This window comes from Mus caroli, unplaced genomic scaffold (assembly GCF_978045245.1).
Source record: "Mus caroli unplaced genomic scaffold, Mus_caroli_1 scaffold_20, whole genome shotgun sequence".
NCBI classification, from domain to species: domain Eukaryota; kingdom Metazoa; phylum Chordata; class Mammalia; order Rodentia; family Muridae; genus Mus; species Mus caroli.
This window is the reverse complement of record NW_028227275.1, coordinates 31,244,255-31,271,718: the sequence shown is the minus strand read 5'-3', so window position 1 is coordinate 31,271,718 and position 27,464 is coordinate 31,244,255. Positions and strand designations below refer to the sequence as shown.

General features: G+C 38.5%; 1 protein-coding gene across 4 annotated transcripts in view; it reads right to left on the bottom strand.

Moving 5' to 3' along the window:
* Positions 1-27,464, bottom strand: part of Brd10 (bromodomain containing 10) — a 94,188-nt gene that overhangs the window by 39,996 nt on the left and 26,728 nt on the right. For all 4 annotated transcript variants that reach the window (XM_029472439.2, XM_029472438.2, XM_021151910.3 and 1 more), the window contains one exon: positions 1,593-3,010. In XM_029472439.2, coding sequence (XP_029328299.1) covers positions 1,593-3,010 — 1,418 coding nt within the window. The remainder of the gene's footprint in view (positions 1-1,592; positions 3,011-27,464) is intronic.

Genomic DNA, 27,464 nt, shown 5'->3' with positions numbered 1-27,464 from the left:
CTATTATAAGCTTTTAAAAACAATTTTCATTTCATCTGATCTAACTACCCACAAGCCCTATTAGGAATGTTATTTAGTACTAGATACATGATAATATATATCCCTGTAAAATCTTTTTAAATTTCAAAATAAATGTGATAGGAGCTTCCCAGTATGCACTATGAACCTATACTAAAACACAGTAAGAGGAAACCTTGTCAAATCTATGACCCTTTCTAAATCTAAACTCCCTTCCTAAAAAGTATGACAAAGGAAGTATTGGACTCAAGTATGACAGAAACTCAACTAAAAAAGGCCATGCTGCCTCAACACCTAATAAAAATGTACAAAATAAGTGGCATGACACGACGTAAAACAAATGTTTATTTTTATAACATCTGCTATAATACTATTACATCTCAGTTTTCACAGTCTTCATAAATTTTCATTCCAAAGGTTTATTTCTGAGTTATTTTTAAAAATTAGGTTAATATGGACCACTTTTGAAGTTTTAGTACTAGAAGCTGGGACTGGTTTTGGCAGTAAATATTAAATTATTTCTTTAAAAACGTATGTTTATTTATTGTGTGTACCCTAACCTCCCACTTGCGTGTGTGTGTGTGTGTGTGTGTGTGTGTGTGTGTGTGTGTGTGCTTATAAGAATTCAGGTCATCATGCTTGGTGGCAAGAGCTTTTGCTTGTCAACATCTCTCTGCCTTGTACTTAATCAATGATTTATTACATACACGTTACAGAACATAATGAGTTCTATCTCATTATTTAAATAACTAAAAGTTCACTCCTTCATTTGGTAATTCAGTAGCAAATTTCAGCTAATTTAGTTAGTTAGCTCTGTAGCTATGAGAAGGAATGAAAATGAGACCCACAATGATGGTTGGAACCACAAATCATTTTGGTATGCAATTCTTACTAAGTTTATGTCTTATTTGTCTATCCTGTGGCAAATTAGATATAAACTTATGACAGATAGTAGCAAAAGCAACAGAGCCCCCTAACCCCACAAGAAAGCAACCAATCAGCCTAGAACTGCTGTTGTTCAAATAGGCTGCTGGCAAATATATAGGGCATTTAAATTGAGCAAAAGACACACAAATCCTTCTCTAAGTATATGCTTCATATTTTGCATTTTACTAGTTGACATAATTCTCACACTCAGTTTTTTCTAGATGTAAAAATATATTCTGAAAACAAAGTGCTAAAAAATATGTGATATGAGGAAAAGTTCAGACTCAAGTAAATCATATGTTACTCTAGATAAAGAACTGAGCACCTATACTTGTTTTGTCCTTAGACTGGAAGGAAAAAAAAAATCACTTAATGTAAGTGATAAGACATCATTTATAGGAAAAGATATAAAAGTATAGTATTCATATATGTCAAATTGAGAGTTATTAAAATATTCTAGTATTTTTTGTGAGTATATAAAAATCTCACCTGTTCTGGATTTTTAAACATGTGAAATAAAGCTTGACTCTCACACACATAAGTACACATATTCACTTCATGTTATCAATCAGAGCTTCCATGATGCAGAATTGAAAGACAATTTGAATTACACTTAAATATAAGTCTTGCCCATTAAGTAAGCTTACCAGATTTGTGCTTCTTGTGTTTTCCTTTCTTTTTGATGATCAATAATTTATTCTGGATCTCAGGTTTGTAAGACTTGAAGGGAAGAGAATGAAGACCTTCACGCTTTCTTTGTAAATTTTCATTCAAAACATCTTTCAATTTCTTTTTTTTCTTTTTCTTCTTTTTTGCCCTCATTTTAGTTAGCTTGAGTTTCTTGTGGCTTTGCAGTGAGTGCTCTAACAATATATCCCTTACAACTTTGTGGCAGTTAATGTCTGGATGATCAATGTGACTTCCATTTATATGAATTTGGCAAGATTTCAGAGCATTTTCTTTCAATAGATTGGATTCTGTCTTTATTTTGGAAGCTTCACCATATTTTTCCTGATTTTCTATAAATCTTATTTCACCTGGACTGAGTGGCTCTCCAAATCCAGTAACTTCTCCAGGACTTCTGGGTTTCTGCAAATTTTCTTTACAACAATCAGTTTTTTCAATTTCACAAGGCCTGTGAGCTTTAATGTCACAGTTGGATTTTACTTCCATTTCAACAGTGATGTCATGATTATCAAAGTTCATTTTAGCAGGACAACAGGCTGGATCAAAATCAATTTCTTGCTCTTTCTTGAAAGCCAAGGGCAGGCCTTCTCTAGTACATCTGTGTTCCCCGTTACTTGTATTAGCATAGTCACACTTGAACTTCTCCAATTTAATCCGAGGTACTCTTTTTACTTTAATGGGTGGAACTGGAAATTCTGGGGCCTGAAAGGGTCTTTGTTTATAAATCCGCACATCTGCACCACAGAACTGTGGGAAATGTACATAAGCATTCTCCAGATAGTCATAACCAAGGATAACTTCCCTGCACTCATGAATAGGCTGCCCAAGCACAGCATCTTGAACTTCTTTCTGTGTTTCATACACAAAGTCACAAAGTCCTTTAAGCAGCCATACTTTCTGGTAGAAAGGTAGCTCGTGAAAAGGTCTTTCTTCCAATGGATTAACTTCTCCAAGAACCTTAAAGAACTGAGGACACAAGCCAAGCTTTTCAGCACAGTTATCAGGATTCTCAGTCTGTCCCACAGCAGTGTACCACTGCTGTACTTTCTGTCTCAGCACTGCTTCCCAAGTCCTGTAAGGCAAAGTAGGTCTTCGATGTAAGGTAGGTCTGCGATGGGGAGGGCTTAGTAGAGAAGTCATTATTTTAGAGAGAAAGGCATTACACTGAGGCATCAGAAGACAGCGTTCCAGTTCATAAAAGACAATTTCTGGCAAGTTTAGAATCTGTTGGGCTAAACAAAGGAAATGGCCAATGGCTGGAATTTCCCACATGTTCTCCATGCAGGCTGGAGCTGCCTGAGCAAGGAGCTTTCTTTCCCACTCTTCTACTTCCTTTTGACAAGCTTCTTCTGCTTCTTTTCTTTCTTGCTCCCGAAGCCTAAACAGAATTGAATACTACTATTACTTAAAGACAGTAGCACATTAATACTGAAATTTAAAGTTGCACTTATCTTCAGTCATTAAGACATCTGTTCTACTTTTCCACATCAGTAAAATATGCCCCATTAAAAGTATGCTGTCCCTCAATTCCCCTAAGGAGTTACATATAACCCTGTATTCTCAGTTTTACTAAAGGAGAACTATCACTAAGACCATCTCTAGGGTGAAACTTCATCTTACAATGTAAATTTTGAGTGTAGTTATTTCTATACTATGACTTGATATAAAAGCAAAAAAAGCTTATATTTTTACCACATTATTTCATTTCTAAAAATTTATAGTAATGGGACTGTGTGACTATAAACAGTTTACTGAGTGTCTGTCTAGTATGTAATGAGTGTGATCCCCATTACTATATAAAAACTGACGCTTTAGGCCATTCTTCGCTATACAATGAGTATAAAACCAACCTGGAATATGAGAAATACTGCCTCAAAAAAAGAGAAAGATTATAGTAAATAACAACAACAATAAAAATAATTTGAGCAAAATGTTATATGCTTGTTACTGTTACATGGAGCTTCACTAGAAGAAAAGGACGATAAGGAAACTGTAGAAGATATTGGTAAAGAGCCTGATGCATAGGGATGAGGTTGTAGGTTTAGATTCTAGCACCCATGCAAAGGCTGGGAACAGTGATATGCATTGTGAGTGCAGGGTGAGCGGTACAAAGTGGTATAGACAGACAGATACAAGGAGTTAACTGACCTGACAGTCCTGACAGAGATAGGGAAAGGCATCCGATGGTGAATCTGGGTCTCTACACACATACATTTGCAAACACCCACTCTTAGACACATGTGCACACACCACAAACACACAAAATAGTACATTACTAGCCTATACATAAAATGAGCCAAGATGCCTATCACAGATAGGAATATAAGGAAAGATGAGGTAACATATATGGCATATTACTTACTTAGTCATTAAAGAAATTAAATTTTGTTATTAGCAATACGGATGGAACTGGAAATTATTATGTAAGTGAAATAAACCATAATCACATGACAAAGGTTACAAGTTTTCACTCATTTGTAGCAACTAAAAAGTCAATCTAATGGAAGAGCCAAGAGAAACAATGATTACAAGAGACCAGCAAAAAGGACTGTAAAAAGCTGCGAGAAAATACCAGAACACAGGAAGGAAGAATTTATTCTGGGTTTCAGCAACTATAATCTTTTAAGACAAATATAGAGTAAAAAACCTACACTAACAAATATCAGGAGTTTCTTTTATAGACTAATCCTATTTTATGGTTTTGGTTAAGAGTTAACACTACTATCCCACTTATATTAAAAATGTAATCAGTTATTCTTATTTTATAGACTTAGTTAATTAAGATTTTATACAGATACCTCCATTAGTGATTTAGTATGTGCACACATTTGGCCACTCAAACAATGTTAAGTATTATTAGCAAGATTCAGCTATTGATGGCTAGCAAGATGGCTCAGAGGGTCAAGCCACTTGTTGCCAAATCTGATGTCCTAAACTTGACCTCCAGGACAGAAGGGAAGATTCAGCTCCCACAGGTTGCCCTCTGACTTTCAAATACATGCTATATGCAGGTATAGGAGAAAACACAAATATATCAAACAATTTTAAAAATTCATGATACTATATCTCAAAAAAACAAAACATAACAAACAAAAGGCTATTCCTTATAAAATATCTTTCCAGCCTTCTGTTTTCCATCTGTGCCCGGAGCTGACCCTGTGCCTCAGCTCTCTATACCCACATCCTGCTGGGAGAGAGCTGGTCACCCAGGAGTGCTGACACACCTGAGAGCACAGGTGAGACCACCACTTCTGCTCAAATTCCTGGCCCAAGAGGGACCTGCCCAGAGCCATCAGGACACAGGAAACAAGGAACAGCCCAGAACAGGATCCTTCCGGATTCCCTCTGCCCCCAGGGAACAACCCTGTATCACAGCTCTCCATACCCAAATTCCACCTGGAGAGAGCTGGTCTCCCAGAGGTGCTGACACAGGCTTACAAGAGGGACAAGCCACAGTCAGAGACAGTAAGACCAGCTAACACCACAGATAACCAGATAGCAAGAGGCAGGGGCAAGAACATAAGCAATAGAAACCAAGGCTACTTGGCATCATCAGAACCCAGTTCTCCCACCACAGTGAGCACTGGATACCCCAACACGCCAGAAAAGCAAGACTGATTTAAAATCACATCTTATGATGATGATAAAAGACTTTAAGAAGGACATAAATAACTCCCTTAAAGAAATACAGGAGAACACAAGTAAAGAGCTAGAAGCCCTTAAAGAGGAAACACAAAAATCCCTTAAAGAACTACAAGAAAACACAATCAAACAGGTGAAGGAATTGAACAAAACCATCCAGGATCTAAAAATGGAAGTAGAAACAATAAAGAAATCATAAAGAGAGACAACCCTGGAGATAGAAAACCTAGGAAAGAGATCAGGAGTCATAGATGAAGCATCAGCAACAGAATACAAGAGATAGAAGAGAGAATCTCAGGTGCAGAAGATACCATAGAAAACATTGACACAAAAGTCAAAGAAAAGGCAAAAAGCTCCTAACCCAAAACATCCAGGAAATCCAGGACAGAATGAAAAGACTAAACATAAGGATAATAGGTGTAAAAGAAAGTGAAGATTCCCAACTTAAAGGGCCAGTAAATTTCTTCAACAAAATTATAGGCGAAAACTTCCCTAACCTAAAGAAAAAGATGCCCATAAACATATAAGAAACCTACAGAACTCCAAATAGACTGGACCAGAAAAGAAATTCCTCTTATCACATAATAATCAAAACACCAAATGCACAAAACAAAGAGAGAATATTAAAAGCTGTAAGGGGAAAAGGTCAAATAACATATAAAGGCAGACCTGTCAGAATTACACCAGTCTTCTCACCAGAGACTATGAAAGCTAGAAGATTCTGGGCAGATGTTATACACACCCTAAGAGAACACAAATGCCAGCCCAGGATACTATATCCAGCAAAACTCTCTCAATTACCATAGATGGAGAAACCAAGATATTCCATGACAAAACCAAATTTACACAATATCTCTCCAAATATCCAGCCCTACAAAGGATAACAGATGGAAAACGCCAAGACAAGGAGGGAAACTATACCCTAGAAAAAGCAAGAAACAAACCCAAAAGAAGATAACCAGACAAACATAATTCCACCTCTAACAACAAAAATAACAAGAAGCAACAATCACTTCTCCTTAATATTTCTTAATATCAATGGACTCAGTTCCCCAGGAAAAAGGTATAGACTAACAGACTGGATACGTAAACAGGACCCAGCATCTTGCTGCACACAGGAAACAAATCTCAGTGACAAAGACACTACCTCAGAGTAAAGGGCTGGAAAACAATTTTCTAAGCAAATGGTCCCACAAGCTGAAGTCATCATTCTAATATTGAATAAAATAGACTTTCAACCAAAAGTTATTAAAAAGGATAAGGAAGGACGTTTGATATTCCTCAAAGGAAAAAACTACTGCACCTCATACAATAATAGTGGGAGACTTCAACACCCCACTCTCATTAATGGACAGATCATGGAGACAGAAATTAAAAAGAGACACAAACTAACAGAAGTTATGAATCAAATGGATTTAACAAATATCTATAGAACATTTCATCCTAAAACGAAAGAATGTATCTTCTCAGTACCTCATGGTACCTTCTCCAAAACTGACCGCCTAATTGGTCACAAAATAGGCCTCAATAGATACAAGAACACGGAAATAATCTCATGCAGCCTATCAGACCACCATGGACTAAGGCTGTTCTTCAATAACAACAAAAACAATAGAAAGCCCACATACACATGAAAGCTGAACAATGCTCTCTACTCAATGATAACTTGGTCAAGGAAGAAATAAAAAAAGAAAACAGGTGAAGGAATTGAACAAAGTGATCCAAGACCTAGAAGTAGAAGTAGAAACAATAAAGAAAACATGAATGGAGGCAAACCTGGAAATGGAAAGCCTAGGAAAGAGGTCAGGAATTACAGATGTAAGTATTACCAACAGAATACAGGAGATGGAAGAGAGAATCTTAGGTGTAGAAGATATATATGGTAAAAGAGATTGACACAACTGTCAAAGAAAATTCAAAACATAAAAACTCCTAACCCAAAGCATCCAGGAAATTCAGGACATAATGAAAAGACCAAATCTAAGAATAATCAGAATAGAGGAGAAGGAAGAGTCCCAGCTCAAAGGACCTGAAAATGTCTTCAACAAAATCATAGAAGAAAACTTCCTCAACCTAAAGAAAGAGATAGACATAAAGGTACAAGAAGTCTATAGAACACCAAATAAATGGGACCGGAAAAGAAAATCCTCTTGTCATATTATAATTAAAACACTAAATGCACAGAGCTAAGAAAGAATAGTAAAAGCTGCAGGGGGGAAAAGGCCAAGTAACACACAAAGGTAGACCTTTCATTAGAATTACACTAGACTTCTTAACAGAGACCATAAAAGCCAGAAGAGCCTTGTCAGAGGTCATGCAGACACTAAGAGAACACAAGTGTCAGTCCAAGCTACTATACATACCCAGGAAAACTCTCAATCAACATAGATGGAGAAAACAACAAATTCCAGGACAAAACCAAATTCAAATATTATCTATCTACCAGCCTTACAGAGGATCCTGGAAGGAAAACTACAAAACAAGGAAGATACCTGCACCAAAGAAAGGACAAGATATTAAGCATCTCACAACAAAGTCAAAAGCAGAGAGCTGCAAGCACATAAAGCCACCTACAAAAACAAACATGTCAGGAACCAACAGTCATCTCTCTTTAATATTTCTTTGCTGCAGACCCTCTGGGTCCATTTGTCTGCTTAGAATGGGTCTCTAGTTGCAGATGGGCAAGGAGTCGGCAAATGACAGACAGACACAACACAAGAGGTTATGTAGAATCTGAATGTAATGTTTCAAATTGAGCATCCAACTTTTTATATAGAAGAAAATAGGGAAGTTAGGTGACACATCAGCAAGGCACAGTGAGGTTAGCGGATGTTTAATGACTCTTACACAAAACAGAGGAATGTAAACACAAAGACTGGCAGGAACTGGGCAATAAAACAACTGAGACAAAGTTAGGTCTATCTAAGGTCAGTCATAGTCTTAGAAGCCAGGTGTGAGGTCCTTACACTCCTAGGGCTAGGGCTTTCACACCCAAGTCATGGTTCTAATTAGGGAGTTCCACTCTAGCTAACCATCTCATGAATAATGCAATACTCTAAAACCACAGCCCGATCTACTTCCTAAACCATTGTAAATTCCTGTATATGGGAGCAACTTGCCTTTTATTCTAAGTGATAGTGTAATACTAGAGGCAATTCTGAATGTCACTGAATAGGCAACATTCTTACTGAATTCCAAGCCCATGGTCAGCTCAAGGACTTTCTAGGACATTGGAACACTGGCGAAGGCTTAGCTATGTCAGAATTCAATCTTAAAAGGCACTTATAATAAAATAATACTAAAAGAGAGCACGTGGATCCATACATTAGACTAATGCGGGGATAGGGTATTTGTATATGGGTTATGAGAAGGTCAAAGTTCCAGGATGTGTTTCCGTGAAACTCTTTGTCTCATGAGTGCTTCCAGGCCTCTCGGCCTGCCAAGCAGACTTTACTGGAGCATGCGTAGCATTTCTTAATATTAATGGATCCAACTCATCTATAAAAAGACATAAGCTAACAGATTGGATACACAAACAAGATCCAGCATTTTGCTGCATACAAGAAACACACCTCAACAACAAAACTAGGCACTATCTCAGAGTAAAAGGATGGAAAAAGGTCTTCCAAGCAAATGGTCCAAGGAAACAAGCAGGAATTAACATCTTAATATCCAATAAAATAGACTTTCAACCAAAATTTATTAAGTGTGATGAAGAAGGACACTTCATATTCATCAAGGGGAAACTCCACCAGGAGAAAGTCTCAATTCTGAACATACATGCCCCAAATGCAAGAGCACCCAAATTTATAAATAAACTTTTCTAAAACTCAAAACTCACATTGAACCACACACAATAATAGTGGGAGATTTTAACATCACACTCTCACCAATGGATAGGTCATTGAAATAGAAACTAAACAGAGACACAGTGAAACTAAGGGAGGTTATGAACCAAATGGATTTAACAGATATCTACAGAACAGTTCACCCTAAAAGATACACCTTCTTCTCTGTACCTCATGGTACCTTCTCCACAACTGACCATATAATTGGTCACAAAATAATGCTCAATAAATACAAGAAAAGTGAAATAATACTATGCATCCTATCAGACGACCATGGCCTAAGGCTGGTCTTCAATAACAGCAAAAACTACAGAAAGCCCACATACACGTGGAAACTGAACAACTGTTTACTCACTGATAACTTGGCTAGGGAAGAAATAGAGAAAGAAATTAAAGACTTCCTGGAATTTAATGAAAATGTTGACACATCATACCCAAATCTATGGGACACAATGAAAGCAGTGCTAAGAGGAAAGTACATAGCATTAAGTGCCCTGGTAAAGAAACAGGAGAGATCTTAAACTAACAAATTAACAGCACACCTAACAGTCCTAGAACAAAAAGAAGCAAATTCACCCAAGAGGAGTAGAAGGTAGGAAATGGTCAAACTCAGGTCAGAAATTAACCAAATAGAAACAAAGAAAACAATACAAAGAATCAGCAAAACCAAAAGCTGGTTCTTTGAAAGAACAACAAGATTGATAAACCCCTGGCCAAACTAACTAAAGGGCCAAGAAGCAGTATCCAAATTAATAAAATCAAAAATGAAAAGGGAGACATAACAACAGAAACGGAGAAAATTAAAAAAAAAAAACAAAAAACATCAGATCCTACTATAAAAGTCTATACTCAACAAAACTGGAAAATCTAGATGAAATGGATGGTTTTGTAGATAGATGCCACATACCAAAGTTAAATCAAAAGCAGGCAAACTATCTAAACAGGCCCATGTCAGACAAAGAAATAGAAGTCATTAAAAACCTCCCAACCAAAAAAAGCCCAGGGACAGATGGACTTAGTACAGAATTCTACCAGACCTTCAAAGACCACCTGATAACAATTTTCCTCAAACTATTCCATAAAAGAAACAGAAGGAATACTACCTAACTCTTTCTATGAAGCCACAATTACTCTGATACCTAAACCACACAAGGACCCAACCAAAAAAGAGAACTTTAGACCAATCTCGCTTATGAATATCGATGCAAAAATACTCAATAAAATTCTTGCAAACCGAATTCAAGAACACATCAAAACCATCATTTACAAAGATCAAACCTTGCACCCCAGGGATGCAAGGTTGGTTTAATATAGGAAAATCCATGAACATAATCCACTATATAAACAAACTCAAAAAAAAAATCACATGATCATCTCCTCAGATGCTGAAAAAGCATTTGACAAAATGCCACACCCCTTCATGTTAAAAGTACTGGAGAGATCAGGAATTCAAGGCCCATACCCAAACATAATAAAAACAATTTACTGCAAACCAATAATCAATATCAAATTAAATGGAGACATTCTTGAAGCAATCCCACTGAAATCAGGGACAAGACAATGATGCCCACTCTCCCCATATCTATTCAATATAGTACTCAAAGTATTAGCTAGAACAATAAGACAACAAAAGGAGACCGAGGGGATACAAATTGGTAAAGAAGAAATAAAGGTATCACTATTTGCAGATGATATGATAGTATACATAAGCAACCCCAAAAATTCTACCAGAGAATTTCTCCAGTTGATAAACAACTTCAGCAAAGTGGCTGGATATAAAATTAACTCAAATAAATCAGTAGCCCTCCTTTATACAAAGGATAAACAGGCTCAGAAAGAAATTAGGGAAACAACTCCTTTCACAATAGCCACAAATAATATAAAATATCTTGGGGTAACACTAACCAAGCAAGTGAAAGACCTGTATGACAATAACTTCAAGTCTCTCAAGAAAGAAATCAAAGACGATCTCAGAAAATGGAGAGATCCCCCATGCTCATGGATTGGCAGGATTAACATAGTAAAAATGGCCATCCCACCAAAGGTAATCTATAGATTCAATGCAATCCCCATCAAAATCCCAACACAATTCTTCAAAGACATGGAAAGAGCAATTCTCAAATTCATCTGGAAAGGCAAAAAAACCAGAATATTGAAAACAACTTTTTTGTTTTTTTGTTTTTTTTTTTTTTTGGTTTTTCGAGACAGGGTTTCTCTGTGTAGCCTTGGCTGTCCCGGAACTCACTTTGTAGACCAGGCTGTCCTTGAACTCATAAATCTGCCAGCCTCTGCCTCTCTAGTGTTGGGATTAAAGGCGTGCGCCACCCCTGCGCAAAAACAACTCTTAAGACTAAAAGACCGGCTGGGGAATCACGATGCCTGACCTCAAGCTTTACTACAGAGCAATAGTGATAAAAACTGCATGGTACTGGTACAGAGACAGACATGTTGATCAACTGAATAGAAATGAAAATTGAGAAATAAAACCACACACTTACCGTCACCTGATCTTTGACAAAGATGCCAAAAATATACAATGGAAAAAAGAAAGCATCTTCAATAAATGGTGCTGGTCTAACTGGCTGTCTGTATGTAGAAGGATGAAAATAGACTCATATTTGCCACCTTGTACAAAGCTCAAGTCCAAGTGGATCAAGGACCTCAACATAAAACCAAATACACTGAATCTAACAGAAGAGAAAGCAGGAAAGAGCCTTGAACTCATTGGCACAGGGGGGAATCTCCTAAACAGAACTCCAATGGCTCATGCTCTAAGATCAAGAATTGATAAATGGAACCTCATAAAACTGGAAAGCTTCTATAAGGCAAAGCACATAGTCGATAAGACAAATTGGCAACCTACTGATTGGGAAAAAAACTTCACTAATCCCACATCTGATAGAGGGCTAATATCCAAAAGATATAAAGAACTCAAGAAGTTAATCACCAAAAAACCAAACAACCCATTCAAAAAATGGGGTATAGAACTAAATTGAGAATTCACAACTGAGGAATCTCAAATGGCTGAGAAGCACCTAAAGAAATGTTCAAAGTCCTTAGTGATCAGAGAAATGCAAATCAAAATGACCCTGAGAATGGCTAAGATCAAAACCTCAGGTGACAACACATGTTGGAGAGGATGTGGAGAAAGAGGAACACTCCTCCAATGCAGGTGGCATTACAAATTGGTACAACTACTATCAACCTGGAGGCTCCTCATCTACCTGAAGACCCAGCTATACCACTCTTGGGAATATATCCAAAAGATGCCCCACCATGTCACAGGGCACCTGTTCCATATGTTCACAGTGGCCTTATTTGTGATAGACAGAAGCTGGAAAAACCCCAGATGTCCCACAACAGAAGAATGGATACAGAAAATGTGGTTCATTTACACAATGGAATACTACTCAGCTATTAAGAACAAGGACAACCTGACTTTTGCAGGCAAATGGATGGATCTAGAAAATATCATCCTGTGTGAGGTAACTCAGACCTAAAAGGACATGCATGGTATGCACTCAGTAATAAGTGGATATTAGCTGAAAGAAAAAAGAAAAAACCCATACAAAACACACAAGATACAGTCCACAGAATTCAAATGGCTCAACAAGCTGAAGTGTACAAGTGAGGATGCCACAGTCCCCCTTGGGAGAGAGAAGAAAGCAATCACAAGTGTGTGTGGGGGGCGGGGGGGGGGGGGGGGGAGGGGGACTTGAGAGGGAATGTGGATGAGGTGGGGGGGCCGTGGCGGGTAGAGGGGAACCTGATCTGATATTGGGTGACAGAAAAGGACAGAAGCCCCAAGGGCCAGCAGACAGAATGTAAACTGGCAACCTCGGGAAATAGGAGGTTGTGGGGGGTATCTCCCAGAATGCACCAGAGACCTGGGAGGTGAGAGACTCTCAGGACCTTTGATGAAATGCCCTATAGTAGGGAGAGGGAACTTATAGAGCACACCTCCAGCAGGAAGACAGGACATCAAGTGAGGGATGGGGTTGCCATCCCACAGTCACATTTCTGACCCATAATTGTTTCTGTCTGAAAGAATTACAGGGATGGAAATGGAGAGGAGCCTGAGGAAAAGAAGGTCCAGCAACAGGTCCAAAGTGGGATCCAGCTCAAGGGGTGTTCCCAAGACCTGACACCATTACTGAGGTTATGGAATGTTCACAAAAAGGAATCTATCATGACTGCCCTCTGAAAGACCCAACAAGCAGCTGAAACAGTCAGATGCAGTTATTTGCACCCAACCAATGGACAGAAGCAGCTGACCCCTGTTGTTGAATTAGGGAAGGCTAAAAGAAGCTGAGGAGAAGGGCCATTCTGTAGGAGGACCAGCAGTCTTAATTAATCTGGACCCTCAAGATCTTTCAAACACTGGACCACCAAACAGACAGCATACACCAGCTGATGTGAGGCCCCTAACACACATACAGTAGAGGACTTTCGGGTCTGTGTTCATTCAGAGATGAAGCATCTAACCCTCAAGAGACTGGAGGCCCCAGGGAGTTTAGAGGTCAGGTAGGGTAGGGGGTAGGGACATCCACATGGAGATGGGGTGGAGTGGGGAGGAGGTGTGGGATGTGGAGTAGTTGGAGGGTGGATGGGGAGGTTTGAGGAATGGAATATAGAGTGTAAAAAATTAATTACAAATAAAATAAAAAAAATCTCTCAAAAACTAAATCCAAGAATACATCAAAACGATCGTTCACCATAATCAAGTAGGCTCCATCCCAGGGATGCAGGGATGGTTCAATATATGGAAATCTATCATGTGTAATCCACTACATAAGCAAACTCAAAAGAAAAAAAAATCCACATGATCATTTCATTAGATGCTGAAAAAGCATTTGACAAAATTCAACATCCCTTCATGTTAAAAGTCTTGGAAAGGTCAGGAATTCGAGGCCATACCTAAACATAGTAAAAGCACTATACAACAAGCCAGTAGCCAACATCAAACTTGAAAGAAAACTAGAGAGAAACTTGAAGCAATCCTACTAAAATTAAGGACTAGACTCTCCCTATCTATTTAATACAGTACTTGAAGTTCTAGCTATAGCAATTATACAACAAAAGGAGGTCAGAGGGCTACAAACTAGAAAGGAAGAAGTCAAATTATCACTCTTTGCAGATGATATGATACTTAAGTGACTCTAAAAATTGCACCAGAGAATTCCTACAGATGATAACTTCAGCAAAGTGACTGGATATAAAATTAACTCAAATCAGTAGCTTTCCTTTATACACATGATAAACAGGTTGAGAAAGAAATTAGGGGAATGACACCCTTTATGATAGTCACAATAATATAAAATATCTTGGTGTGACTCTAACCAAGCAAGTGAAAGATCTGTGCGACAAGAACTTCAAGTTTCTGAAGAAAGAAATCGAAGAAGACCTCAGAAGATGGTAAGATCTCCCATGCTCATGGATGGGCAGGATTAACAGAGTAAAAGTGGCCATTTTGCTGAAGGCAATCTACAGATTCAATACAATCCCCATCAAAATTCCAACTCAATTCTTCACAGAGTTAAAAGGAGCAATTCTCAAATTCATTTGGAATAACAAAAATCTCAGGATAGTGAAAACTATTCTCAACATTGAAAGAACATCTGGGGGAATCACCATCCCTAACCTCAAGCTGTACACTACAAAGCAACAGTGATTAAAAAGAAAAAAAAACTGCATAGTTTTGGTACAGAGATAAGCAGGTAGATCAATGGGATAGAATTGAAGACCCAGAAATGAACTCACACACCTATGGTCACTTGATCTTTGACAAAGGAGCTAAAACCATCCAGTGGAAAGAAGACAGCATTTTCAACAAATGGTGCTGGTTCAACTATCAGTCAGCATGTTAGAATAATGCGAATTGAACCATTATCTCCTTGTACAAAGCTCAAGTCTAAGTGGATCAAGAACCTCCACATAAAACCAGATACACTGAATCTAATAGAAGAGAAAGTGGGGAAAAGCCTTGAACACAAGGGCACAGGGGAAATTTTCCTAAACCGAACACCAATGGCTTAAGCTCTGAGATCAAGAATTGACAAGTGCTATCTCATAAAATTGCAAAGCTTCTGTAGGACAAAATGGAAACAAACAGACTAGGAAAAGATCTTTATCAACCATACATCTGATAGAGGGCTAATACGTAATATATTCAAAGAACCCAAGAAGTTTGACTCCAGAGAACCAAATAACCCTATTATAATGGGTTGTATATTCTTCCACCAGGGAATGGCACCATTTGGAAGTGTGGCCTTGTTGGAGTAGGTGTGTCACCCTGGGTGTGGGCTTAATACTCTCACCCTAGGTGCCTGAAAGTCAGTCTTCCACTAGCAGCCTTTGGATGAAGACATAGAACTCTCAGCTCCTCCTGCACCATGCCTGCCTGGATACTGTCATGCTCCCACCTTGATGATAATGGACTGAACCTCTGAATCTGTAAGCCAGCCCCAATTAAATGTTGTTTTTTATAAGACTTGCCTTGGTCATGGTGTCTGTTCACAGCAGTAAAACCCTAACTAAGACACCTATCAACAAACGGGGAACAGAGCTAAACAGAGAATTCTCAACTGAGGAAACCTGAATGACTGAGAAGCACCTAAAGAAATGTTCAACATCCTTAGTAACCAGGGAAATGCAAATCAAAACGACCCTGAGATTCCACCTTAAACTAGTCAGGATGGCTGAGATTAAAACCTCAGGTAACAACACATGTTGGAGAGGATGTGGAGAAAGACGAATACTCCTCCATTGCTGGTGGGATTGCAAGCTGGTACAACCACTCTGGGAATCAGTATTGTGGTTCCTCAGAAAACTGGACGTAGTACTACCTGAGGACCTCCTAGCTAACTCCAGGGCATATACCCAGAATATGCTCCAACATGCAGTAAAGACACATGCTCCACTATGTTCATAGCAGTCATATTTATAATAGCCAAAAGCTAGAAAACAACACAGATGTCCCTCAACAGAGGAATAGATACAGAAAATGTGGTATATTTACACAATGGAGTACTACTCAGCTATTAAAAACAATGATTTCATGAAATTCACAGGCAAATGGATGGATCTGGAAAATATCATCCTAAGTGAGGTAACTCAGTCACAAAACACACACAGTATGTACTCATTGATAAGTGGATATTAGACAAAGAGTGTGGACTACCCATGATACAACTCATGGACCACATGAAGCTCAAAAGGAAGGAAGACCAAAGAGTAGATGCTTTAGTCCTACTTAGAAGGAGGAACAAAATAATCAAGGGAAGTAGAGCATGAGAGGAACTTGGGAGGAAGAGAGGATGGGGAGGGGAAAAAGAGGGGCAGAACCAGGTATGGGAGGAGATGTACAGAGGGGCAGTAAATTGAACAGAGGTGTGTAGCAATAGAAAATGGGGAACTGAGAGTAGTAACCAGAAAGTCCCAGATGCCAGGAAAGTAAGAGCCTCCCAGGACCCCACGGGGATGACATTAGCTGAAATACCCCAGAAAGGGAGGGAGAACCTTTTGAGACCATATCCACAGGTTAAGCAAGGCCCCCTGGTTGAGGGATGGGGCCACCCACCCATCTCCAAAATTTTAACCCAGAATTGCTCCTATCTAAAGGAGATACAGGGACAAAGAGTCAAGCAGAGACTGAAGCAGAGGCCATCCAGAGACTACCCCACCTAGGGATCCATCCCACATGCAAACACCAAACCCAAATACTATTGCAAGAAGTGCTTGCTGACAGGAGCCTGATACAGCAATCTCCTGAGAGGCTCTGCCAGATCCTGACCAATACAGATATGGACGCTGGCAGCCAACCATTGAACCACAGGGACCCCAATGGAGGAGTTAGGGGCAGGACTGAGGGAGCTGAAGGGGCCTTATCCGGCATCAACAGGAGGGAAGGCCCTTGGTCCTGTGAAGGCTTGATGCCCCACTGGAAAGGAATGCTAGAGTGGTGAGGCAGGAGTGGGTGGGGTAGTGGGGGGAGCACCCTCATAGAAGCAGGGTAAGGAGGGATGGGTCAGAGAAAGGTTTGCAAAGTCTCTGTGAGCCCCTATGAGCCCTGATTACTTGATTCTGTGGGCCATGTTCTTCTCAACCCTTCTGGATCCTACAATCCTTCTTACCCCTTTTCTGTGTGATTCCCCAAGCTCTAAGGGGAGGGCCCTGATCTTCTTTTTGTGCTCTCTCTACCTAATGCTGGCTGTGGTCTCTGCATCTGCTCCCATCAGTTGTCAGAGGAAACCTCTCTGAGGACGACTGGACTAGGCAATGATCTAACTCACTATGCTCTTTAAAAGAAACTCCCAGAAGTTTGTGGGAAATCAGACTGTGACTGCGGATGATGAAAGGCTCTGGTGGAATGTAGCTAGTAAATTTCCATCTTCCCCAGAATTTAAAAGGGATATTGCCACTTGTTGGCTTTGACACTTAGTGTCTGACCTTCATTAGGATCTAGTGTCATTCTGAGACATCTTTCCAGGTGTGGCAGCCATTCTCTGGCAAAACTCTGAATTTTCAATGAAACCATCAATTACGTTTTCATAACAATTAAACCCTACTGAAGAAAACTAGGAAAGCATATTTAAAAACACACTGTTGCAGGTAAAATGATTTATGATGTGTTAACTCTTTTAAAAATATTTTTTTAATTTAGTATTTGAGAATTTAATACATCTGGACATTATATTTTGATCATATTCAACCCTTAGCCTCTCTCTAACTCCTCCTGGATCCCCTGAATGTGTCATATCCTCTGTCCAACTTTATCTCCTTTTGTTTTCTGTGCATGGATGTGATGCCATCTACTGGAGCCAGAGTCTTTCTGGACAAGACATGGCCATTGCATGACCACAGCCATTGCAGCTGGGGTTGCAGTAAAGTGGGTTTCATTGTTGCTATTTGGGGGATGGGCAGCAAAAGAGGTTGTTAGATATTATTACATAAAATTAAGCAATTAAAATAGTTCAAAAAACTCTTTATAGTTTTCAAGAATTTTATTTTTACTTTGTGGGGGTGGCAGTAATAGTATACTTGTAGAGTTTGGCTTCATCCATTAAAAAAGATGACAGTCTGAGTGGTTTCACCTTGATTATTGAAAAAAGAGGAAAAAAAGGCAAAGAATGTATGCATAGACTAATAAGATATAACTGTTCACCTTAGCAGGTCAGGCTTAAAAGAACTGGCAGAATCCATAAACTTTTCTGTCTCATGCTATTGTCAGTAAACCATTAAACAACAGTCAGAAGGCTAGGACCAAAGCATCCATGATTCAGTGTCTAGCTATTCCATGTGTCCTGCAACATAAATGTTTAAATATTGTCCAGAGGAAACAACACACTAAGAAAAATAAGGATGTTATACATGAAGAAAGCTAAATTAAAAAGTCAGAAACAGACTGCCAAGAGGCATGCACTATTTATAATGAGCACTAGGAATATTTGAAAAAGTCATATGGAAACCCATTTTATAAGCATTTAATTAGTTACCCTACACAGGGAATTTTGCTTCTTGGCAAAGGCACATATTGCCAAATAAAATGCCCGGTGCCAGGTATGTGATACCTCCCTTTGAGTTGTTGGTCACAGATATCCCAGAGATCCTCAAAGCAATACACACTACTGACATCGTTCTTGGTTGCCTATTAGAACTTAATGGTAAGACCCTACTGCTGAAGATACCACACACATTACAGGACATGAGGAAATCAAGTTGGCACTGAGCAGAGTGCTTCCCTCCTGTAGGCTTACATAGTACTGGAAGGTGTTATGTAGGCTGCTGGGTGAACAAGTCAACAGTCTCCCCCAGCTGAGAACCTGTGAGTTATAACGATAAGCACTATGGAGAGACACTCTCATGGGTCCACTGGTGATACAAATATGGGGATAAACAGCTACTTTCTGGTTGGATTTATTAAAGCCTGCTCCACAGGAGAAAACTGCAGGCGTGGTACCTCCAATTTGGCCAAGGACCCAGGGTTGGGGAATTCACAGGTCCCAGGAATGAACCTATACTTATTCTGCTAAATGGACAAAGTCAATCAAACTGCCTTCTAAATCCATCACTCTCTGCCCACAGGTTAGTACTGTTATCAGACCTCATTAGCGATGAGCAGCGGATGATAGCAAACACAGGAATTCACAACTAGTCAAAATGCAGAGAACATGTTGTCAATGGAATGCTCACCCATAATTAGGACACTATATAACACCCCCACCCAATACTCAGGAACCACTGTAGAAGAAGAAGGGTTGGAAAGAGCGACAGGAAGAGTGAGGGGTAAGGGAGACCAGAATACAGGAATGTTGTATTTATGAATTCACAGAGCTGTGACTGCTGGCAAAAGGCCTATACAAGATCAAGCTAGTCAACATTTTAGCATGGAGGGGAAAGGATTCACAAGCCCTACCCATAACTGATAAGCAACAGACAAGTGATGGTGACACGGGGAGGAAGAGTCAGTTTTGTTAAAGGGTGTGGCCCCTGATAGGTTGGCCATGCTCTACTGGCTGCTGACATACCCAGCAGTATATACATGGGCAGCAGGGACTCAACAGGTTATTTTGAAAGGAGAGAGAAGACAGGAAAATGAGGGAAAAGTAGAGGTAAATTTGGTAGGAATTAAAGGGAGGAGTCAGGGTAAATAAACTACATAGCATGTAATTCTCAAAAAAAATTAACAAATACTGATACTGATGCTAGAATTACCAGAAACTGTGATAGTTATTGAAGCTATATTTTGGCATGGTCAAGTAGTTCACTTAAACTAGGTGTGTGTGGCACAAGTGTGTAATTCCAGTACTTGAAGACAAGAGGCTACAAGTTCAAATCTAGTCTGGTTTATGATAGTGACTTCCATGTTATCCAAGGTTATCTATATCTAGTGAGAGCTGGTCTCAAACACAAGAAAACAAAATCAAACAACATTAACAACAAAACTCACTTAACTTGAAAAGTATTTAAACAAATAAACAACAAAACAATGTCAGGTGGTGGTGGCCCACACCTTTAAGACCAGCACTTGGGAGGCAGAGTCAGGCAAATCTCTCAGTTCTAGGCCAGCCTAGACTACAGAGTGAGTTCCAGGACAGCCAGGGCTACACAGAGAAACCCTGTCTGGGAATCAAAACCCCAAGACCAAAAACCAAAACCAAAAGTCAAAAACAAAATTGGAACTTTTATTGATGAAAATTAAAATGTTTCAGATTAGAAAGAAAACACACTAAATGGAATTAAAAGCAATTAGAGGTAGCAAGGAAAGAAAGGTCAATGAAGTGAAACAAATGAAGAGGAGACTACTTTAATGGAGTATTTAAAAAACGACCACAGAAAGAAATTATACAAGAATGCTTAGAAATAAACTGTTAATCATATGGGTATATATTCATCAAAACGGAATGGTTAGTTTGGTGTTAAATTAAGATGGCTAAACTATTAATACAAAACAATACAGGCAGAGCATGAGGGAGGCAGAGGCTGGTGCATCTCAGAGAGTTCAAAGCCAGCCTGGTCTACCTAATGAGTTCCAGGACAGCCAGAGTTACTTAGTGAGACCCTATCTCAAAAAACAAAAACAATAACAAAAACAAGCAAAACACCTCCAAACCATAACCAAAACAAAACAAAACAAAAGGATGAGCAGAAGAGGTCAAGATCAAGACAAAGTCGAGCATGCAACTTTCCTACCAATGGAAGGAGCGCCGACAGGACTAAGCCTTTTTCTTTTTCATACAGGCATCAATGTATATTGCTATACTAAATAAGACAAGAAACAGCTGATCCTGAATCTGGGAAATAAGTTGTAATGAGACTGTTTTCTCTCCCCTTCTTTCTTTCTCTCTGTTTCCCCTCCCCCTCCCTAAAATTATCTTGTTATTTATTATTTATTTTATGTATATGTGTGCTCTGTCTATATGTACACCTATATGCCAAGAAGGCAGCAGATCACATTTTAGATGGTTGTGAGCCACCTTGTGGTTGCTGGGAACTGAACTCAGGACCTCTAGAAGAGTAGCCAGGGTTCGTAAGCACTAAGCCATTTCTCTAGTCTGAGACTATTCTCTTTCACTAGAAGACTTAACAGTATTATATGACTTTATAGTTTACAAACTAACATAAATAAATAATTCTTAAATCAAAAATTTAAAACCTAAAGATGAGCTAGGTCATTATTTGAAGATCCTGTTTATCTAACTCAAAGTACAGATTTTATTTGTTAACAGTAAATGAAGTTTCTCTAGCCTTATAAACTAGGTCAAGCAGAATTTTCTTTTCAAAATTCTGCTGTTAAGTATACAGATTTTTTTTTCATTTTCCATAAAATTGAATTAAACTTAAAAGGCTGTTGTAAGACCCTGTATATGTTAGAATATCAAACATTTAAAAAGGTGGCTGACTTACTCAGTAAAAAGAATAAAAAGTAAAAGTAAAGGTAAAAAGCTAAAAGTACAAAGAGTGGTTGACTTGTCTCTGAGTTTGATCAACTTTTTCAACCTTTCACTATGAACTCACTGTAAAATCAATTATTGGCTATTAAATCCTCTCAGATCCTACATTCAGAGATCTCTATGTAACTGTACATACAAGCAAATTTTAACAGCACTTATGATAAATTTCTACTATAAAATCAAAATGTAAGGGTCTGGGACATGGCTTAGTAATTAAGTTGTCCTCTGTCTTACATACATACACTGTATGGAATACATGTCCCCCATCTCTGTCTTGGTCTGTCTCTCTCACACACACCCCACACTTTTAAAAGAAAGTCAAGTCTGGCAAGATGGCTTAACAATTAAGAGTAGTTGCTCATCTTGCAGATAACACACGTCCAGTTCTCAGTACCCACATGGCAGTTCACAAATGTCTGTAACTTCAGTTCCAGAGGATCAGACAGCCTCTTCTGGCCTCCACACGCACCAGGTACATGAATGTTGTACATAAATACATGCAAACGAAATATATATATATATATATATATTAAAAAGAAATGAAAAGTACGATTAAAACAAAACAAAATGTGTAATACCTTGTTTTTGTCCAAAGAATGAATTCACATGCTGAGTATCTCTAATGGAAATGCTGGGGACAAAAGCTTTGGATTTCATAGTTTTTCCATATACTTAAAGTATCTTGAAGATGGAATCCAAATTTAAACATGAAATTAATTTACATTCCACATGTATCATATATATGTTGACTGAAGGTATTTTATGCAAATATAGCATGTTAATGAGCCCATGCACTGAATGCAACCCATATAAAATTTTTAAATTTGAGTGTAAATTTCATCAGATGTGAAAATTTCCATTTGGGTGTTATGTTAGAACTTCAAAGTATCAGATTCTGGGAGTATTAAATTTTTAATTTTTATTTGAATCAAGTATGCTCAACTCTTATGAAGGAATACCAAATACTAGAATAGATAAGATAATAATGATAATGACAGTGATAGTAAGAATAATGAGCCCCAAGTAGAGAAAGAGAACAAAGTAGAATCATGGTATTCTAGAGGCAATACATAAATATCAATGAATTATTCTTTGTACTGATAAAGGAAAATCACCTGTTTCTGAAGAGATGGCAAGAAAAGTAACCAGTGCTTAGGAAAAGAATGAAAGAGGAAATTTAAGCAGATGAAAAAAAATTATGGACTATTGTTGTCTAAATCAGAGTTAAGGTGCCTTTGGTTATTAGGTTAGTGGCATGGTCATTTCTGAAACTATTCACCTAATGGAGACACTAAAGAACACACATAGAAAGATGAGAAGATGTCTTCAGAATTCCATAGCAGGTCAGTGTAAGAGAGTCTAAGTGTAGAATTTACTTGGCAGACTAAAGTTAGCATCAATGGAAATTAAGTGATGATATAATATATAGATTCTGTTAGGTCAGGTCCCTAGAAGAGCCACCATGCAATTGAAATACGATGCTGACAGCTCAACATGCTCTATGTGCAGTTACTTAGGAGATACTATTCACAATGCTACTCATCATGAACTATATCTTTTCAGAGGAGGATGCTAGAATCTAGTTCAAGATTTTGGCTTCACTAAGGAAGGGTATAGAGGGGGAGGAGCGCACGGTGCTATGGGTTTTGTTTGATTTCTTGCTTTGTTCGATATGGGGTCTCATTCATGCAGCCCAGGTTGGCTTGGACCTCACTATACACTGCAGGCTAATCTTGGCCTTGCAGAGATCTTCCCGGTTGTCTTCTGGTGAGTGCCACACACTGGGCTTAAATATACAACTGTGGAGCCTTTCAACTGATTCTCAACAATGTGGTAAATAGGAAATGGAAGAGCCTTGGTATCTAGAGCTCTAGAGATAACGTATCTACCAATCTTTAATTTATCTAACATACATGAGTATTTTGCCTGTATGCATATGAACCTCATGTGTGCCTAATGCCTGTGGAAGACAGAAGGTGGCACTGCCTATCTGGAACTAAAATTACAGAGGGTTGTGGACCTCTCCATTTGGGTGCTGAGAATTGAACCTAGGTCTTCTACAATAGCAGCCAGTGTTCTTAAACACTGGAACCATCTCCTTCCACCCCCTGCTTTTTTGAGACAATGTAGCTCACACCTTTAATCCCAGCACTGGGGAAACAGAAGCAAGTGCAGTCAAAGTCTACATAGTAAGTTACTAACCAGTCAAAGGTACATACTGAGACAGTGTCTCAAAGCGGGGAAAAGACAGGCAGGCAGGCTGAAGCTTTCCACATTTTCCTGATACAGACTTTTAAAACCAGCTCATCATATGTTAGTTGAAACACACAGTAGTAAAATAAGACAACGCTGGGCTCAACAGTTGAGAATAATGACTGTGCTTAAAGTCCTGAATGGTCATTCCTTCAGTCTCTGCTCCAAACTTTGTCTCTGTAAATTCTTCAATGGGCATTTTGTTCCCCCTTCTTAGAAGGATAGAAGTATCCACACTTTGGTCTTCCTTCTTCATGAGTTTCATGTGTTTTGCAAACTGTATCTTGGGTATTCTGAGCTTCTGGGCTAATATCCACTTATCAGTGAGTGCATATCATGTGTGTTCTTTTGTGATTGGGTTATCTCACTTAGGATGCTATCCTCCAGATCCATCCATTTGTCTAAGAATTTCATGAATTCATTGTTTTTAATAGCTGAGTAGCACTCCACTGTGTAAATGTACCACATTTTCTGTATCCATTCCTCTGTTGAGGGTCATCTGGGTTCTTTCCAGCTTCTGGCTATTGTAAATAAGGCTGCTATGAACATAGTGGAGCATGAGTTCTTATTACAAGTTGGAACATCTTCTGGATATATGCCCAGGAGAGGTATTGCTGGATCTTCCAATAGAACTAAGTCCAGTTTTCTAAGGAACCACCATACTGGTTTCCAGAGTGGTTGTAACAGCTTGCAATCTCACCAGCAATGGAAGAGTGTTCCTCTTTCTCCACATCTTTGCCAGCATCTGCTGTCACCTGAGTTTTGATCTTAGCCATTCTGATTGGTGCGAGGTAGAATCTCAGGGTTGTTTTGATTTGCATTTCCCTGATGATTAAGGATGTTGAAATTATTTTTAGGTGCTTCTTAGCCATTCGGTATTCCTCAGTTGAGAATTCTTTGTTTAGCTCTGTACCCCATTTTTTAATAGGGTTATTTGGTTTTCTGGAGTCCAACCTCTTTTTTTTTTTTTTTTTTTTTTTGAGACAGGGTTTCTCTGTAGTCTTGGCTATCCTAGAACTCGCTCTGTAGACCAGGCTGGCCTTGAACTCAGAAATCCACTTGTCTCTGCCTCCCAAGTGCTGGGAAGGAGTTCAACTTCTTGAGTTCTTTATATATATTGGATATTAGCCCCTTATCTGATTTAGGATTGGTAAAGATCCTTTCCCATTGTTGGTTGCCGTTTTGTCTTATTGACAGTGTCCTTTGCCTTACAGAAGCTTTACAATTTTATGAGGTCCCATTTGTCAATTCTTATCTTACAGCACAAGCCATTGCTGTTCTGTTCAGGAATTTTCCCCCTGTGCCCATATCGTCGAGGCTTTTCCCCATGTTTTCCTCTATAAATTTCAGCGTCCCTTTTATGTGGAGTTCCTTGATCCACTTAGACTTGAGCTTTGTACAAGGAGATAAGAATGGATCAATTTGAATTATTATAACATGCTGACTGATAGTTGAACCAGCACCATTTGTTGAAAATGCTATCTTCTTTCCACTGGATGGTTTTAGCTCCTTTGTCAAAGATCAAGTGACCATAGTGTGTGTGGGTTCATTTCTGGGTCTTCAATTCTATTCTATTGATCTACCTGTCTGTCGCTGTACCAGTACCATGCAGTTTTTAATCACAATTGCTCTGTAGTACAGCTTGAGGTCAGGCATGGTGATTCCACCAGAGGTTCTTTTATTGCTGAGAACAGTTTTGCTATCCTAGGATTTTTGTTATTCCAGATGAACTTGCAAATTGCCCTTTCTAACTCTGTGAAGAATTGAGCTGGAATTTTGATTGATTGATTTACAATGAATCTGTAGATTGCTTTCGGCAAGATAGTCAGTTTTATTATATTAATCCTGCCAATCCATGAGCATGGGAGATCTTTCCATCTTCTGAGATCTTCTTTGATTTCTTTCTTCAGAGACTTGAAGTTTTTATCATACAGATCTTTCACTTCCTTAGTTAGAGTCACACCAAGGTATTTTATGTTATTTGTGACTATTCTGAAGGGTGTTTTTTCCCTATTTTTTTTCCCTCAGCCTGTTTATCCTTTGTGTAGAGAAAGGCCACTGATTTGTTTGAGTTAATGATATATCCAGCTACTTCACTGAAGCTGTTTATCAGGTTTAGGAGTTCTCTGGTGGAGTTTTTGGGGTCACTTATATATACTATCATATCATCTGCAAATAGTGATATTTTGACTTCTTTCTTTCCAATTTGTATTCCTTTGATCTCCTTTTGTTTTCTAATTGCTCTGTCTAGGACTTCAAGTACTATATTGAATAGGTAGGGAGAGAGCGGGCAGCCTTGTCTAGTCCCTGATTTTAGTGGGATTACTTTAAGTTTCTCTCCGTTTAGTTTGATGTTGGCTACTGGTTTGCTATAAGTAAATAAAAGAAAGCAGTACATGGTTTTGAATGTTAGCTCATGATTCTTAGCCTTCTGTTTGGGGAAATATTAAAAGACTAAGAATCATAAAGCTCACAATTGCTCATTTAAAAAAAAAAATCAAACAGACAAAACAACTGGCCTTTTTTTCCAGATAAGCTCTCATTTTCTTACAGGCCTGTTTCTTACACTTACCTGCTACTGTATGAAATAGTAACAGAAATTCTCGTTATTTTAGCTATGTATAATTTAGAAAGAACATTGCTAATGGTAAGTGGCTTTACTAAAAAAAAAAAATCACATTTGAAAGTATCACTAGTTTTACAAACTTTTAGTGAATGCTTATTATAAAGGAGGAAAAAACAGAGACCTCTCTTTTCAAGAGTTTTCAATCCAGTAAAAACACAGAGGCTTCCATTAAAAATTATCCATTAAGGAAACACTACAATGGAAGCAAACTGAAGGCATGACAAAGGGGAGCTAAGGCATTTGCATTTTAAAATAAGTAATATATATTACATTTTAGGAACATTAACCACTCATATCAAATTTATCAGCCAGGTTTTTAACTTCTCTGGTAACAACAGAATCTCAACGTTAAAACCAAAAAGGAATTTAAAGTTTAGTAGGAAAATTACCGAAGCCCTAAAGAAGCACAAAGTAATCTAAATTACATTTATGTATTTCTCTAGGAAACTAAGACTTCTAGTAGTATTTCACTAGTAGTATTTCACACCTCTGAAAATGAGAACCTAGAATAATCAGAAACTCCTATTACCACTTCTGCCAAGATACATAGTCTCTTGTCTTAGCAGTTTCACTGAAGAAATCTATACCTGGTCGCATGCCCTCACCTTAGATGTGGATAGTTAGGAGCAGATAAAGCTGTTGGCATTTGATCTGGAACGTCAGGATTTGTATGGGAAATTAGCAAAAGGCAGGCTAGAGAGATGGCTCAGTGGTTCAGATGGCTCAGCTCACTGGCTGGTCTACCAGAGGTCCTGAGTTCAATTCACAGCAAACACATGGTGGCTCACAACCCTCTATAATGTGATCCTATGCCCTCTTCTAGCATGCAGGTGTACATGCAGATAGAATACTTACATACCTAAAATAAATACATAAATCTTAAAAAAAATTAGCAAAAGAGTAGAAAGGTATAAAGATTCAAGGTGATAACTGTCAAACATCACTGCTATTTTTGGTAGAGAATTTGAACATAAATTAGAAAGTCAGAAATTTTATTTTACATACATGTAG